Here is a 17,359-nt window from a genome sequence, read left to right on the forward strand (position 1 = left end):
AAGCGACGTGTGCAACAGAGGGGACCCACGACAGTGGCTGCTCTTATCGCCTGCCTGCAGGAGGAATGGCACCGCATCGATGTGGAATACCTTGCACGACTCGTCCGCAGCATGCCCCGATGCATTGCCACAGTTGTTCGCCAACGGGGCGGCGTCACACCATGGTAAACAGGATCCCCTCTAACAGTGGTCGAACTTCAATGTTACGTGTAGATGGACGAAAATGTTTTATTTTGTGTGGACACCATACATTGCTGTGTTTCAGCGGAAATTTATGTTTTCCTTTGTTCCATGTAGCCTGCTGAATAAAATATGTTCAGCATATGCATGTGTTCTCCTTCTTTCACAACGCACTCCTATATTTGTGACTGGTCGAACTTCATTGTCACTAACTAACTAACTCCCTAGCCTTCTTAAACCCGAAGGTTCATGGCTGTAGCAACACAGGCCTTCCATCTTTCCCTATCTTGAGCAAGTTCTATATACTCTTTTCCATCCCTACCGATTTCCCTTAGGTCCATCTCAACGTTGTCCCTCCATCTTCGTCTTGGCCTTCCTACAGGTCTCTTACCATCAGGTTTCCCAACAAGAATCCTGTAAACTCCTCTTTCCTCTCCCATTCGTGCCACATGGCCTGCCCACCTCAGTCTTCTTGATTTAATTATTCTAATAATATCTGGACATGAATACAAATTATGTAACCTTCTCCACTCACCAGTCTCCTCATCCCTTTTAGGTCCAAAGATTTTCCTAAGGATCTTATTTTCAAATACTCTCAATTTATGTTCCTCTTTCAATGTAAGGGACCAAGTTTCACATCCATATAATACTACAGGCAAAATTACTGTTTTGTATATTTTAACTTTTAGTTTCTTAGATATTAAACGAGAAGACAAAAGTTTATGAAGAGAGAAGTAACATGCATTTCCTGAATTAAGCCTACTTTTTATTTCCTCTTTAATATAATTTTCATTTGTTAATATTACTCCTAAGTATTTGAATTTGGAAACTGGTTGAAACGAGTTGTTATCAATAATTAGATTTTGATTATTACCTAACACTTGGTTTCGGCCTGTAAGCATATATTTAGTTTTCTCTTTGTTAACTTCCAAACCTATCTCTTTAGCAGATTTGAAAAATATTTTAGCATTATTCTTAATTGTATTCATATCATCCCCCAGTAAGTCTACATCATCTGCATATGCTAACAACTGAGTCACACCATTTAATTTTAGTCCTTCTTTAGTTTCTTTTACCTTCCTAACAGCATATTCTAAGGCAAAATTAAAGAGCAATGGAGATAATGCATCTCCTTGTTTTAACCCATCATGAATTGTAAATTTGTCAGACATATTAATACCCACACGAATTTTACTTTCTGTTTCACTGGTGCATATTTTTATCATACTAACAAGCTTCTTAGGTATTCCAAACTCGACTAATATATTATATAATTTATCTCTTTTGACCGAATCATATGCTTTTTTGAAATCAATGAATAGCTGATGGACATTTTGATTATATTCCGACTTTTTTTCAAGTGTCTGTCTGATGTGAAAAATTTGATCTGTTACGTTTAAATCCACATTGATAATCACCTATAATTTCATTAGCATATGGTGTTAGTCTTGTTAAAAGAATGTTAGATAATATTTTATGTTGTTGAGAGTAGAGAAATTCCACGGTAATTATTGCAGTTCATTTTATCACCTTTTTTAAACACAGGAACAATTATCGATTCTTTCCACTGTTGAGGGATTTCTTCTTTATTCCATATTAAACAAATTAATATATGAATTTGACATATTAATGAATTTCCACCATATTTAATTAACTCAGATGGTATTAAATCAATGCCAGGTGCTTTATTATTCTTTAGCCTTTTAATAGCATCTTTAACTTCAGTCAAGTTAGGTTCTGGAACTAAAGGTTCTGCTGTGTGTACTTCATTTACTTCTGATTTATCTCCTACATGGACATTTAAAAGGTCATTAAAGTAATTCTTCCCATCTATTTAGAATATCGCTTGGGTCAGCTAGAAAATCACCGTCTTTATCTTTTATCAAGTTTACTTTAGGTTGCCACCCCTTTCTAAACTCATTTACACCTTTATATAAATCTCTGATATTTTTATTTTTGCTGTTTGTTTCAATTTCGTTAATTTTGCTTTTCAAGTAATCTCTTTTTTTACTTCTAAACGTGCGGTTAACTTCTCGCTTTATTCTATTATAATTGTTTAGATTTGTATCATCAGAGTTATTTAACCACCTAAGTCTAGCCTGATTTCTTATTTCTATTAGATTATGACATTCATTATCAAACCATGGCTTACTTTTTCTCGGTTTATGGTATCCTATACTTTCTTTAGCTGCTGATTCTATTGCATTACGTATGTGCTCCCAATTCTTATTTACGTCTGTTTCATTTATATTTTCATCATCATTTAAATCCTGCAAAACATCAAATCTATTTGACAGTTTAATTTGGTAATCTTTCTTAATTCCTTCATCAGTAAACTTTCCTGTATCAAATTTTAGAACTTTTAGATTTTGTTGCTTATGATTTATCACTGAGAGTCTTTCTCTTAATTTAGCAATTACTAAATAATGGTCACTGGCACAGTCAGCACCTCTATGTGTACGAACGTCAATTATACTAGTATGCCTTCTCTTATCAATGAGAATATGATCTATCTGATTATGAGTGTTACCATCTGGAGAAGACCAGGTATATTTATGGATATCTTTATGTTTAAAAGTGGTACTTTTCACAATTAAATTCTTTGAGGTTGCAAAAGTAATCAATCTTATACCATTATCATTACTTAATTCATGAAGACTTTCTTTACCAATCGTGGGTTTAAATGTCTCTTCTTTGCCAATCTGTGCATTACAGTCACCTAACAGAATTTTCATATCATACTGAGAAAATTTATCAAAGATCTGTTCTAACTCTGTATAAAAATCATCTTTAGTATTATCATCTTCATCTTCCGTTGGTGCATGTATGTTTATTAACCTACCCTGTAAAACTGCATATGATATCCTATCATTAATAAATTCTATTATTTATGAAAAAGCCTGTTCCAAAATTATGATTTTCAGTACCACCATAGAAAAAAATATATAATTTTTAGTTTTACAATTCCCTTCTCCTGGCCACCTAACTTCATGGACAGCTACTACATCTAATTTATACTTAACTATCTCATTAACTGTACACTGAAATGCCCCAGGCCGGTAAAGGCTCAGAACATTCCAGGTGCCTAATTTAATATCCTTATTCCTAATGTAGATCTTATCCTTAGTCCAGGGACCTCCCAAAGTAGTCCCCACCCGGAGATCCGAACGGGGGACTATTTTACCTCCGGAATATTTTACCTTGGGAACATCCATGGCCTTATATAGCTGTTTCTTGATATATTTTTTTTTACAGTGCAGAGTTGTCAGCTCTACGCCAAACCCCCGATATGATATGAATGGAGGAACTACTACACAAGACAAACACAAACACATTAGACAGCACAATTACTACACAAGACGAACACTAAGGTTGTATAAGAAATATAATAGCATTACCCATTATAATATTTTTAAGTATGCATCCACCATTAAAATAAATCATTACTCAATTTACTTGAGTTCATGACGTAAATTGGAGTTATGTACTGAACAAGTTTTGTTTAAAGACATTTATAAATGAAAGCAATAGCTTTATTGAAATGTGTAACCAACACAGTAATGAGCAGTGAATTATAAAATTTCAACTATGCATTGTTTTAATAAATATAATGTCCAAGTATAGCTATATTCGTCAAAAAAGCCAGTGGATTTTTGTATGATAAATTTGCAGCACACTTTACAAATGTATCACTTTCCAGACACAGATTTGTCAGTAGGAGTTGAATGGCTTGGCTGAATTTGCGATGATGTTTGTTGAGCTTCACTGACACGGTTGATTTGTCTATCAGGCATCCTCACTTGTATGATTGGTTCTCTTGCTCTCGAATGCACAGGGGATCTAACTCCAGTATTATCCTGAAATAGTTGATGAAACACTATTAAACTATGAGTTGTGAATATTTGAGCAACTACCATGTCAAAACCTAGTTTTTCTTCTGCAGGGATTCCAAAATTTGCTGTGTGATCATCACATTCAATTTATTTCCTTTGAAACTTAACAATATAAATACGGAGAAACTAGTACTCACTTTTATCCGCGAAGCTGTTTTTTCTCCTTTTTCGATTAATTTCAGTGGCCACTGCCACCATCCTCGTTGGAACTTGCTGCACTGTTGCTTGGCATGTGTCTTTTGTTCGTAGTTCTCTGGCTGCCGCTAGGTGCACTGTGCATCTTGGCGTGTCGTCTGAACTATGAACAAAAGACACACGCCAAGCAACAGTGCAGCAAGTTCCAACGAGGATGGTGGCAGTGGCCACTGAAATTAATCGAAAAATAAGAAAAAACAGCTTCGGGGATAAAAGTGAGTACTAGTTTCTCCGTATTTATATACTACCACGTCTCTCTTTTCCCAATTATGAATTAACAATATACATCTATATCTTTTTCACCCTTTTTAAGTTTTTTTTACTGCCTGAATAATGATTAAATTATGTGGATGAAATGCATTGTTTTATGGACCATATTAGTGGTTCCGTCACAACAGATGACTGAGCATGATATGAGTCCAAAGAAAAGGGGCATGTGGTTTTCTCGTATTCAAAATCATTGAATTTTCCATTGGAAGGGTAGCTTTAAGTATCGTGACAGCAGTTAGGAAACAAAATTGTGATGTATATCGTATGTGCATGTAAAAATAAGATTTTGGAGAATATGTCGATATGTTACATATACCTTACAGAGCATAACTTAAAGAATAACTGGAAAATGGCATTTTTAAAGAAATTCCAACCATTTTACTTCCGAGCACAGCTGAGCTCGACTCGTAGCCAACGAGAGAGACGCTGCTACTAGGGATGATGGGAGTTCAGGAGCCTTGCGTGACTGCAGAGAGGATGCCTATTGGATCGGACGCTGATAGGAGCATTCATTTTTTTCATTTCCTGATTCATTTATTCTTGTACCTTCTCCCTGTAATGTATATGTAATATATTGATGTATTCTCCGAAATCTCATCTTTACATTGATATGCAATACAAATCACAATTTTGTTTTATAACTGCTGTCGCGATTCTTAAAGTTACCCTTTGCAATGGTAAACTCAATGGTTTGAACAGGCTTAAAGCACGGGTCTGGATTATTTGGATTCAGTCTTCAAGCGTGACGTCACACTAATATGGTCCATTTTGCTTTTAAGGGTGTTTATGTGATGACAAGGTAACAGAATACAATACTATGACTTGATCAGAATGAGGCATTTGGCAATGTTTGCTTCAATGCTTGCCTTACCGCTATACCAAGAAGAAAAATATTATCTTGCTCCCATGAAAGTTTAAACCATGAGGGAGCAAAGGGGACATGGGTGATGCAATCGGTTGTTTGTATTGCCAATATGTGCAGCATTTTTAAATACATTGTCATCAGCTTTATTCAGTACCAAGCGTTTGCTTGAAGATGAAAAGCAGACATGTAATATTGAACATTCTTGAATTTTTTGACGACAAATATTTGTAAAAAAAACCATTATCAACTTTGCGAAACAACTTTTTCTTACTATGGGTAGTCCTACAAATACAATATTGGTCTTGTTTTGAAGCTCTTTGCATCTGTTTTTAAAATTCATTATGATTCTCAATTCACATTGCGAAACCGATTTTATACAGATTTTTATTCAGCAGTGTAAAGATGTACACGGAACGTGGCAACATGACACACTGCGATGTCTGTTGAGTCGTAGGTCAACCTATTCGCAACATGGCTGAATTCAAGAAATACTGGTCTGCTGCATGTCGACACTGCACCGCCGATACTGTGCGGAAATTGATGGGTGGGGTCAAACGAAAACTGCATGCATATGTCCGTAATGAATGATAACTTTATTTGCTTCTGTACGTTGTACTCAACACGAGGTGTAGTTTCATAAATACTACTCTCTCTCATTGTTGTCTTCTTTTTTTTGAGTGTGTTTGCCGTCTCCTTGTTGATAACTACTTTTCAATACACACTACTGTAAATTATGGTTGGAGGAGATTAATTCGTTCTTTATTGGTCAATATAGGCATATTTGTTCATCAGGAAAATTGATTTCTTTTTCAACCTAATATTTCCATACATTACCATTGAGTGAACAATTCACATTTTAAAAATAATCTTTATAAATGTAAAGGTTGTACCTTGCTACCTTAATTTTATAAAGCAAATTTCTAGACTTTTTTTTTTATAGAAAAAATCTTTACAATAACCATTTTACCTACATTAATTATGGATTTGAATGCATCAATACAGTTCTGCACAGAATGATTTTTATTTAATTTTGGATTAGTAGATTATCAGTATTAGTAATATATACTTGAAAAGCATTGGTTAAAATTTCATATCTGCAACCTTACTATAAATTAATACTATAGTTATTACCGTTGGTTCCTGACCAGTACTTGCATTGATACTGGCAGTGGCACTGACGGTGGGGATGGTAACAGGAATATTGAACCATGGATCATTTCTTATTGCATGTACACGAAGTCTATGCTTGAGTGGTGCTAGAATTCGCGTTATGAGATTTTTGCATGGAGCTGATACTTTGGGTTCTTTTGGAAATACCACTTTGGCCTGCACTTGCTGAAAGAAAAATAAAACTGTTGCTGTTAGATCAGTGGGAAGTTGTCCAGAACTTCTACTATAATAAATAAATAAATAACCTGTGGTGCAACAGCCTGTGAGGGCGAGGGCCTACCTACCCACTGCCAGCCTCAATCCCCCCTGCCGAGGTGGGACACCATCCAACCAGTTACGGGGTGACATGTGGTCAGCACAACGAAACCCCAGTCACGTTGTAGGTTTTCTATGACTGTGTTATGCTAATCATTCGTAGCTCCCCAAAAATAATTTCTTGTAATAAAATTCAAGAAGTTGGTTATAGAATATTTTGCATTGCAATTATTTGATTGTGCTTTATTTAAGTGAAAATTAATTTTTTTTTATCATCCATGATACTGGCATTCCCTTGTTCCTAAACATGTTTGGAAAAGGGAGGGAGACAGAAAGCAACCACTCATAGGCTCAGAAATAAGTTGCAGTAGATGTCAAGTGTCTCGCTGTATGCATAGTGTCCAATATGCAGTGCAGATCTCATTTTTTTACCATCTGGTAATTGTGCCACCATAACTTACTGTTATCTACAGATGAGTGTTTATAACTAAAGGCTTGGAGCATGTGTGTCAGGAAAGGGGGGGGGGGTTTGAACAGGTCTGTTGACCCCCCCCCCCTGGATATTGGCATCCTTCATTTCAAGTTAAAAATAAGCAAAAAAATCTTGTAATTTTTATTGTTAATAACAGAAATAAAGTTCATTTAGTATTCGAACAGAATAACTACAGTAAACAGTGCATTAGATAAATAGTCAAGGGTCTGACTTCCCCTACAGAAATTTCTGGCAACGCCCATGGCTTGAAGCCTTGCCATTACAACAAATATTGAAATCTAGTTATCCATGGTAGATCAAATATCCATTTAGTACTAGTTCAAATGTCCATCGTCACAAATAGCTAATTGTGCTCAAAGTGGAGGGATTCTATCCTCCTAGATAGGAAAATATATGCAAAGCATCCCCCTAGCTAACCTCAAGGTTCAAATAAACATCCACACACCTAACAATTTCATCTTCAAGCACTATGCATAATAGATTAATTAGTTATTATCACAGGTGTTGGATGTTACAATCAATAATGTAGCTGCCTCACTGGCCAGGCACTAAGGTTTTTGGTTTGAATTCCTTTTCACGTATTCCTTCAACAATTTCGTCAGCCGGACCCTGTGGCCAAGTAGTTAGTACATCGCGCTGCGGGTTCTAATCCCACTCTGGCTTGGTTGTTTGTGAATGTCCATTCATCAATTTCATCACTCATCCCCATCTTCGCAAATTAGCCAAGAGGCACAAAATGCAAAGTAAAATAAACTCAATCAATCAATCATCATCCTTACTCATCATTGCTGTCAACTTAAAGAGACAGAAATGATGTAAAAATAAGAAAAATAAATTATATCCCCAATAATCAAGAAATGTGTATTGTTTTTGTGTATAATATTTGTGTACTATATTCTATGTTCCCTCAATAATTCAAAGTAAGGACACATTTGGTTCTTACAATATGAAAAGTGAAACTCATTCCCTCACAAAGGAGTGAAAAAATACTGCATTTTCTCTGTTTGTTATTTCTTATGATGAATGAGAACAGTCCACACACAGAAATGACTTCCTGTGATAAATTAGTTTACATTGCAAGACTTGTGTATGAAATACAGTATTTAACCTTGTGGTTACAGGAAAGTTAATCTGAGTAAATCAAGCTATGGCATTAACCCCTTTCTTTTGTAGAAGCCTTGAGTTCTTGGTGAACAAACAGCACTTATCCTCGGTGACATAAAGACCACTAGAACACAAAAATGAAAAAGAGGTGATGGTTATAGAAAAAAATATACCCTCTATTTTGTAATGATAGTGTTTGCATATAGTTTACACAAGTGCTGGAATAAACAGCCAAACATGGAGAGACTAGGCAGGGGCCAGGGGGGCTCAGACCCCTTGACATTAGGTTAGGTAAACAATTTTGCATAATTTGTTTGCACTGAAGAGTGAAAATGTACACAACTTTAAGGATAAATCCACATAATATGAACAGCATCTACAAGGGTCGTTCAAGGTTGACCGGGATTTTCGTATGTAAAAAATTGGTGAATAGCCAGATCATGATGAAACATGCGGGTGACGTAATGTATTCCTTCGCGAGTAACTAGCGCCCGGCATGACGTATTTCGCGCATGCGCAGCAGTTGCAGCGAACATGGCGGCAAGCAGTGTGTCTGTGGCTGTGGAGCAGCGGTGTGTAATCAAATTTCTCGTGAAGGAGAAAGTGAAACCAGCTGAGATTTTCAGACGATTGCAAGCACAGTATGGTGAACAAACGATGTCGCGGACAAGAGTGTACGAATGGTGTGAGAAGTTTCGCGAAGGACGGGAGCTGGTGACAAATTAAGCGCATGGACACATTCGCCCGACTGCAGTCACACTAGTGAATATCGCACGTGTTGAGCAAATGATTCTTGAGAACCGGCGAGTAACAGTGCGGGATATTGCTGCCGAGGTGAATATCAGTGTCGGGAGTGTTGAGACAATCATTCACGACCACTTACGCTTCCGCAAAATCTGTGCAAGGTGGGTTCCCCGCCAGCTGACATTCGATCAGAAGTGGACACGCAGGACGGTCTGTGAACAGCTTCTGAATCGGTTTCGAGCAGAAGATGATGAATTGTTGCAATCCATCATCATGTGTGATGAAACATGATTGCACAATTCAACCCCAGAGACCAAAAGACGCAGCATGGAGTGGCGGCATAAAGGTTCCCAGCCCCCCAAGAAAAGCAAAACGCAGCCCTCCGCTGGAAAGATCATGGCAAGTGTCTTCTGGGACATGAAGGGCGTTATCCATGTGGATTTTCTGGATAAAGGGAGCACGATTAATGCCCAGTATTACTTCACATTGTTGAGTGGTGCTGTACGAAAGTCCATTCGCAAGAAAAGACCTGGGATGTTGTCTGGAAATGTCATTCTTCTCCATGACAATGCCCGCCCTCACACGGCCAATGTAACTACAACAACTCTGGCCGACATGCGCTGGGAAGTTCTGCTCCATCCCCCCTACAGTCTGGATTTAGCCCCCAGTGATTATCATTTGTTTGCACCCTTTAAAGACCATCTGGGAGGGAAGAAATTCACGACAGACGAAGCACTGCGGAGCGATGTCCTCCAGTGGCTACGACAACAACCAAGTTCTTTCTACGCCAAAGGAATTCGGGAGCTGCCAGAATGATGGCAATGGTGCCTCGGCGCGCACGGAGAATACTTTGAAAAACTGACATAGTTTGGTGTTTCTTCTGCTACCTATTTCCTCTGCAGAAATAAAAGTCCCGGTCAACCTTGAACGATCCTTGTATTACATTCGCTCATTTTGTTTATGAGCAGATGTAGCTACTAGTATTTAGAATATTATCTAGGCTTCAGAAAGTTCTTTCATAGGGGAGCTTCTTTATCTGTACCTTCACTGTCCCTGTTGCGACCTCTCGTTTAGACAGATATCTGTAACTTTGATGTCATCATGCAAATTCCTTCCGCATCTGCGTCAAAGGTCAATAGCTCCCAAGTTTTGGGAAGGCAGGGGAGTGTAATTGCTTCGGCACTGTGATTGAAGATTGTGAATATTTTTGTGTGTGATATAAATATCTGTGTAATCTAAAGTAGTATGGAGTGTGTAAGGAATGATTTCAGTACCAGTCAATTAACACTTCAAGAGACGTTTTAAAGGATGTAGAAAAATGTAATATTTGTGTAGTATATGATATTTATAAATTTTATATAGCTTAATGAGCCCCCACATAATTTACCTTCATTTAATACTGTTATTTTTTTAAAAAATTGACTGTTTACAAAGCCCCCCCCCCATCCCTTTGCAGGAGATCAATTCTAGCTGCGGGCCTGAACTAAGAAGAGAATTTCGGCCATGCATTGCTATATGGATTCCTTCTCTGGGAACAAGTAGTTTCAATTTATAGTTTTACAGTTAAAATCATCAAATTTCACTTCTTACCTTCAATAAGTTATTGTAGTTGGAATCATCAAAGGGCAAGCGCCCAAACACAGTTGCAAAGAGCACAACACCCATGGACCATACATCTGACATCTGTGGTTGGTAAGGAATGCCTTTCAGTATCTCAGGTGAAGCGTAGGCATAGCTTCCGCAAAATGTCTCACTGAGGGGAACAACACCATTCCGTTGTCTCATGTGGCCACGAGCAAACCCAAAGTCTGAAACCTTGATGTTGTAGTCGTTGTCAAGCAACAAGTTCTCACATTTAATGTCCCTTGAAAAAAAAAGATAAAGGAGCTTGACATTAGTTGTACTGGAATGAAAATGGATGTTCACAGCTTTATGTTCTCAATGACTTTTTCAAATTATGGGATTGTTCTAATAAGCCACTCCTGGCATTACTACAGAAGCAATTAACAACGTGGAGCATGGTCTATCTAGTTTGAACCAAAAAACACAGTAGGCAAATGCAGTAACCAGATGGGGAAGTCAAATAGGAAATCAATCATAAGTGTTTCACAAGAAGTGATTGACAAGATCAAACTAAGCCCTATTTAGGCTTAAAAGTTCATACAAATCCTCAAGTCTGCCTTTTCACTCGACATTTCTTGTGACTCTAGTCCATTGAAACAATCTCTCTCTTGATAATGTCTTTAACGGACACTTATGTAATTTCATTTGAAATGCTTTGAAAATAGATGGTGAAAGTAAACGTGGCTTGGCACTCAACCCCTACCCTTTCAATTTTCTCGATAATTATTTGGGCTTTTTGTATGCTACATTATAATTTTGAAGAATAAAGTTTTATACAGAAATTAGCTGATATCAAGACTGAAGCAGCTCATTCCACAATAAGCTAATTTTGCATAAAATGTTCATAGCACAGTCCAAGAGTATAGGAGTTACCGAAGTATATTATTACAGATAGTGCAGGTGACTTTGCCTCAATCAAATGATTGGTTCATTTTAATTTCTACTTTCTGCAATTTACAAACATCACTCTATCTGTTATCCAATGATACCTACCTATGAACAACACCTCTTTCATGACAATATTCTATAGCATCCACTAGTTGGCGAAACCAGTATCTTCCTCGTTGTTCATCGATGCATTTCTCCTTTCGAATAATATCCAAGAGGCTGCCATTTGCTGCATACTCCATGACAATGTATACTCTGCAATCAATTTGTTTTAGTCATATAACAAATATGGATATAGTTCAATAATTTAATTATGTAGGCTACTTCAAAAAAGCTTACAACTTTGTAGGCATACAACAATTTAATCAGGACAGTGAGACGATTGCCATGTCATTTTGTGGCAATATAATTTCCGTCAAATATTAATTTTCATTCAGTGTCACTGGCATTGGTAATACAGGTCAAACTCACTGAAACAAATCACGCCACCCAGTGGCGGTAGTCCCCCCCCCCCACTATTTGCAATTTTTGCTCCTGCACTATGCTAAACCTTATCTACCAGGGGAAGGTAAACTGTCCTTGCCCCCCCCCCCCTCAGTTTTAGAACCCAATCGCCGCCACTGACGCCAACTTATCCAAACTTTATTGCATGATGGTAATTCTGTGTAGTTTCAGGTGTACTTGTTTTCTCAACATGTGCCAAATGGTCACATTGCATTGAATACTGCCTCTTACTTTCCTAAAGTCGAAATCTAGCCATATCATTTTAAATGTGGCCACGCTTCCCCCCGTATATATTTTTTTACCTTTCTTGATTGCTTTCTTCTTGGAACCACCCTGTCAGTAGATCGTGGGCTTGCCCATTCTTGGAATATTTTGTTATTTTAGAGGTCAAGGTCCAACTTTTCAGGAAGTAAATATTTGACATCCACGTCCCAACAAGCTCAGCTAGGAGAAGAAGTAGAAAGACCCGGGTCGCCAACCAGAGGTTCCCCTTATTTCTGAGTACATATTTGGTTGGTTGTTTTTATAATAGTAATATGGTCATCTTTTTTATTGGATGAAGGTAGAAAGTAAAGAACCAGGGTAGAAATATTGAAGGGGAGGGACGCCGAAAATCATCCTCGCCCGGGTGAAAATTTTATCTTGAACCGCCCCTGAGGTCTAAAATAAAACAACCCCCTTCCCCCAGGCACGCCCACCAGAGCCAATTTAAACTAATCAAAACCCTAATTGTCCGGCAGGAAGATTTCACGCCGAAGCGACGCGGGTTCTTTGAAGAGTCGCGTCTCATTTGAAGAATGCTGCCTTATTCATTGTTTGTAGAGTTCAATGTTGCGCATGTCATTTGGAGAATGCTGGCTTGTTCAGAGTGTGAAGTGTGAAACGAAACGCTATTTATTAGATCGTTCTCAAATGACATGTCACGTGATGGATTTAATTACTTCGGGGTGATATCTCCCTTGGAGAGCGACAGCTAATGAAATGGTCTTCCGCTACCAACGGCAGAGACACATTAATCCGCCACTGGGCTTTGACCAATAAGATACACGACTTTCGAAGCACTGTATACACGATTACAGTTTCATTGATAGATGTTTGAGGATAAAAGCTTCGAATCTCGAGATAACGAACACACTGTGTGCACACTGTGCATCAGTGTTGTCAAATACCAAGAATTCATTACATAGCACAGATAACTAAAGTAGGGCAGGAAGTACATGTGTGCGGAAATACAATGGAACATAGGCGTGCGCAGACCCTCTGATTAGGGGCGGCCAAAGCCTTGAAAGTTCTGTCGGGGAAGAAAAACCTCATTTTATCTCACTGTTTTAGTTTTATTGCATTAATGGGTATAACAAACCAACAGCAAATATGATATAAATGGTAAAATGGTATCTGAAATGTGCGCGCTCCTTTTCCTCCAAACCAAGCTGTCATAACAGCAACTGTCTGAGGCACTTAGTTGTTCTTATAGTTATCGTTGGTAATTTACAAAGCATCCCAAAAAAGAAATTGCGAGCGAAGCGAGCAAGAAAATTTTTCGATCCAAATTTTTGCAAATTGAAAACAGCATTGATTTCATAGGGCGTAAAACTTTTCACGGGAGGCCATGGCATTCTCTTTTACAATGTTTCTCAGATTGTTTGGCGCCCAGGGACAACTCCCGCCGCCCCCTAGCTACTACGACTATGAAATTGACAAGACTAAGAAAAGCAGATAATGCGAGCGAAGGAAGGAAGAACATTTTACGAAATGTATTTTTATTTGTATAAAATTTGAAATCGAGTGGGCAATTGCCCCTCTGTGCCCCCTTCCCTCGTAGTTGCTCTGAACTTTCATGGGCTTGAAAATATTTCATTCATAATGTAGGTGCATTGAAGATACGTCTGAAAAGGGGGGGGGGGCAACGGAAGGATGACCACACCTCCCCCTTCGAAAACTAATATCAACCTAAAAGTATATATTTCACACGTATAACTTGATTTCAGTCATAGTAATTTACATTAATTATTATGTAATGGGGAGCGCAGGAATGCGGTAATTTCAAATTCAAGTGGTGTTTTTTTGAGGGGGCAACACTATTATCTGGGTAATATGTCCTATGGAAAAATATCTTGCTTGTCTCTTCGTGCAAAAATCTGAGAACGTCCGTGATTAGGGGCGCAGTTGCCCCCCCCCCCCTTCCCGGTGCGCACGTCTCTGCAATGGAGTAACCATAATCAACCTCTGTGCATTCGATCAATATACAAAAGAAAAAAGAAAAATATATATTTTTAGACGTCATCTTCCTGGTATTTCGCCACACTGTAAATGGGCCTCAGTAAAACCTTTTAGGAGATCGTATTTCCTTGACTGATTTCAGGACTGGGAAGTGGGTGGTTGATGAAACACTCCCCCGGACCAGAGTGGTTTCTTCCATGCCTCGGCTTAATTGCTGAGTAGAACCCCTAAATGCCTTTCCTTTATGAGTGATTGATCTGGTGACGCAACAGTCAACAAAGTATATAGGGCAAGGGAGGTTATGCCTGTAGACCTAGCTTGGATGTTGGAAGTGGCTTCAGAGCTGATGTTAGATGTTGAAATGGTCTGTCTAGATCAGTGATTCTCAACCTTCGTGAACCCGCTGCCCGGTAAATTAGTTTCTTAAGGGCAGGAGATACAGTTACTCACCAATTGTGCATTTATTTCAATATCGCCCGAATGGACAGTGCTACTAAAAAAAACCCTGGGTGTATCAAAGAGTATGAATTTCTCTCCATGTTGCAAGTGGAAGCGTTTGTTGTTTTTTTATGTTGGTTATTAAGCTGGACACGATGTTTGAAAAATATGATGAATAAGAATTTTCGGAATCCCATGTATTCTTTATGGAGAATCAACTTCAACATCAAGTTACGGCTAATCAAATTGAAGTTTCGACTTTTCGGCTGATGAAATGCATCTTCAAACTGTCCTCTTCGAGTTGACACCTTTCTCTATTCCATCGGAAGTTTTATATTCCCAAGAGAACGAATCAAATCATATTCCCATATGATCAATGCTTTTCTCCTTGCCTCCTGACAGTGTTGCCAAACCTGATGCGCATAAGAGAAGTAAAATTCACCTTAAATGGAGTTAAAACTGACTTTCAAGGAGCTAGATTTACGAGGGCTGGATAAAGTGCCTCCTAGGATAATGTTAGTTGTCAAGGGGTGGGGGCACTGCTATTATCGTTAACTCTAAATTGATGGCAATTTATTCATAGTTTTCAACATGTAGATCCGGCGGCATCGCCGATCTCAATAATCCACCGATGGTCGTATGAAATCGAACATAAAGTATTCCCTGATAACAATATTATGTCAATTTCACGGCGCTATAAAGAAGTAGCTGGGGAGATAAGAGGGAGTGGGGCGACGCAGCCAATATAACAATATCACGTCACGTGCAAAATGTATAATTATGACAAAAGTTGGTCTATGTGGGCCAGAACCAGTGATGGCATCATAGTTGGGCACGGGGATGGGCGTCCCAGTTCACAGCCGAACGAGTGCACCAAAGAGCCAGATCTGACTCCAAGACAGGGCCGGCGGAAGGTGAGGTGGGGGGGTCGAACCGTGCCACCGCCCAGAGCGGCAAAATTTGAAGAGAAGAAAAAAATAAGCCCATTGAAAACTTGAAAGTTATAATATTATATGATATTATATAACTTTGGAGTTAATACATATATGCCAACTCACCGTTTTGAAGGAACATATCAGTAGTCTTACTTTAAAAGCACTGAGTGCCACAAGGTGGGAAAGCAGATTCGATGTCTTAACTCTGTTGAGATATCAAATGGGGAGGTCTATGATGCGCTCCTTCAAATAAGTGGAGATAATAAAATTGTCCAAATGGTCGCACATGAGGCTCAGTGTATTGCGAACCAGTTGTGTGGCTTTACATTCCTTTGCTCACTAGTTATCTGGTATGACTTTTTACTCCACGTAATGTAATGAGCAAATGTCTTCAAAACATTAATCTACGATGCGTTAGATGCTGTTAGATGATTTCTTGCAAACATATCAGCGCTTTCAAAAGAGCAGGAGTGATGAAAAATTTCAGTTTCTTAGATGCCACTTGGCAGCCTGACAGGGCCTCCCTACCTCCACTCGTGGAGGCGTCCGGGGGCGGCGACCTGTGAGTCCCGGTTGATGAGAAAGAATTGCCATCGAATTTAGATATAGATGATCCAAAGATTGGCAACACTAAACAGGGCCGAAATCGAAAGAAGAAGCAGTTTCAGTATGATGAAACTATTGAAGATCCACAAAAAAGGTACAAAGTTGATTTTTATTACCAAGTCCTAGACGATTATTTTAGCTCTAAGAGAAGGATTTGAGCAGCTTAAACATCACAGTGAATTTTCAATTTCTTTTATGATATTAGTAAGCATAAAGACATACCATCTGATATTTTGTTTGAAAAGTATAGAAAACTCCGGGAATGTTAACACATGAAGGCTACTGAATTAAAAGATGAACTAAAAGTGTTTTCGGCTATTAAAAAAATACACCAAAGGAGATTATAAACTCGGTAACCGTGGCAAGTGGAGAGCAAAGTTGTTTTGTTTTTTAATTAAGGCTAATAAAAATACTATCTTCGGTCAATCATGTCTGAAACACGTTTGTACCCATTTTATGCAAGATAGCATTATACGAAATAGAATATTACATGCAAAGGTAAAGTTCCCTGTGCATATAGCACCAAGTCATCAAGACACATTTAGAGGATGCATAGGCGCCGACTCCATGGGGCTTGGGGGGGAGGGATCGAGTCCCCTCGATTTTAACGATGTGGCGGCTTATTTTGCTTCTCTTGTAAAGTTTATTTTGAATTGTGCCACATGAACTGAACTTTAAATACACATTTGAAATGTTCTAGACCAAATTTGGGGGCTGAGACCGCTAAACCATCCACTTTCGGGGGGCTATGACCAGAGGCAGCAAAACACATGACTTATTACTATATACTAAGTATATAATTATGAGTTAACATTTTTACTAAAAGGTGTTTCAAAAGAAGATGTGCATGAACTAGGAGAGTGGATGGAACGTTCGGGCTACAAATGGCTCTCACTGACATTCAGAACGAGAGATCTGCTTTGCGCTCCGTGGTAGCAGATATTAAAAGTCGGGATTTTTTTGCTATTATGGTTCA

The 17,359-nt window shown here is 38.4% G+C and overlaps 1 protein-coding gene across 2 annotated transcripts in view; it reads right to left on the reverse strand.

The window, feature by feature from the left end:
* Window positions 1-3,561: 3,561 nt before the first annotated feature.
* Window positions 3,562-17,359, reverse strand: part of LOC146001175 (testis-specific serine/threonine-protein kinase 3-like) — a 30,819-nt gene continuing 17,021 nt past the window's right edge. Inside the window, exons 3-6 of one of the 2 annotated variants that reach the window (XM_083138465.1) lie at window positions 11,786-11,935; window positions 10,760-11,033; window positions 6,535-6,738; window positions 3,562-4,037 (exon numbers count right to left, since the gene is read on the reverse strand). In XM_083138465.1, the coding sequence (XP_082994591.1) occupies window positions 3,870-4,037; window positions 6,535-6,738; window positions 10,760-11,033; window positions 11,786-11,935 (796 nt within the window). In that variant the 3' untranslated portion in view covers window positions 3,562-3,869. The remainder of the gene's footprint in view (window positions 4,038-6,534; window positions 6,739-10,759; window positions 11,034-11,785; window positions 11,936-17,359) is intronic. The other variant, XM_083138467.1, reaches the window with a different exon arrangement.

The sequence above is a fragment of the Lepisma saccharinum genome, chromosome 17, assembly GCF_977018435.1.
Source record: "Lepisma saccharinum chromosome 17, izLepSacc3.1, whole genome shotgun sequence".
In the NCBI taxonomy this organism is placed as follows: domain Eukaryota; kingdom Metazoa; phylum Arthropoda; class Insecta; order Zygentoma; family Lepismatidae; genus Lepisma; species Lepisma saccharinum.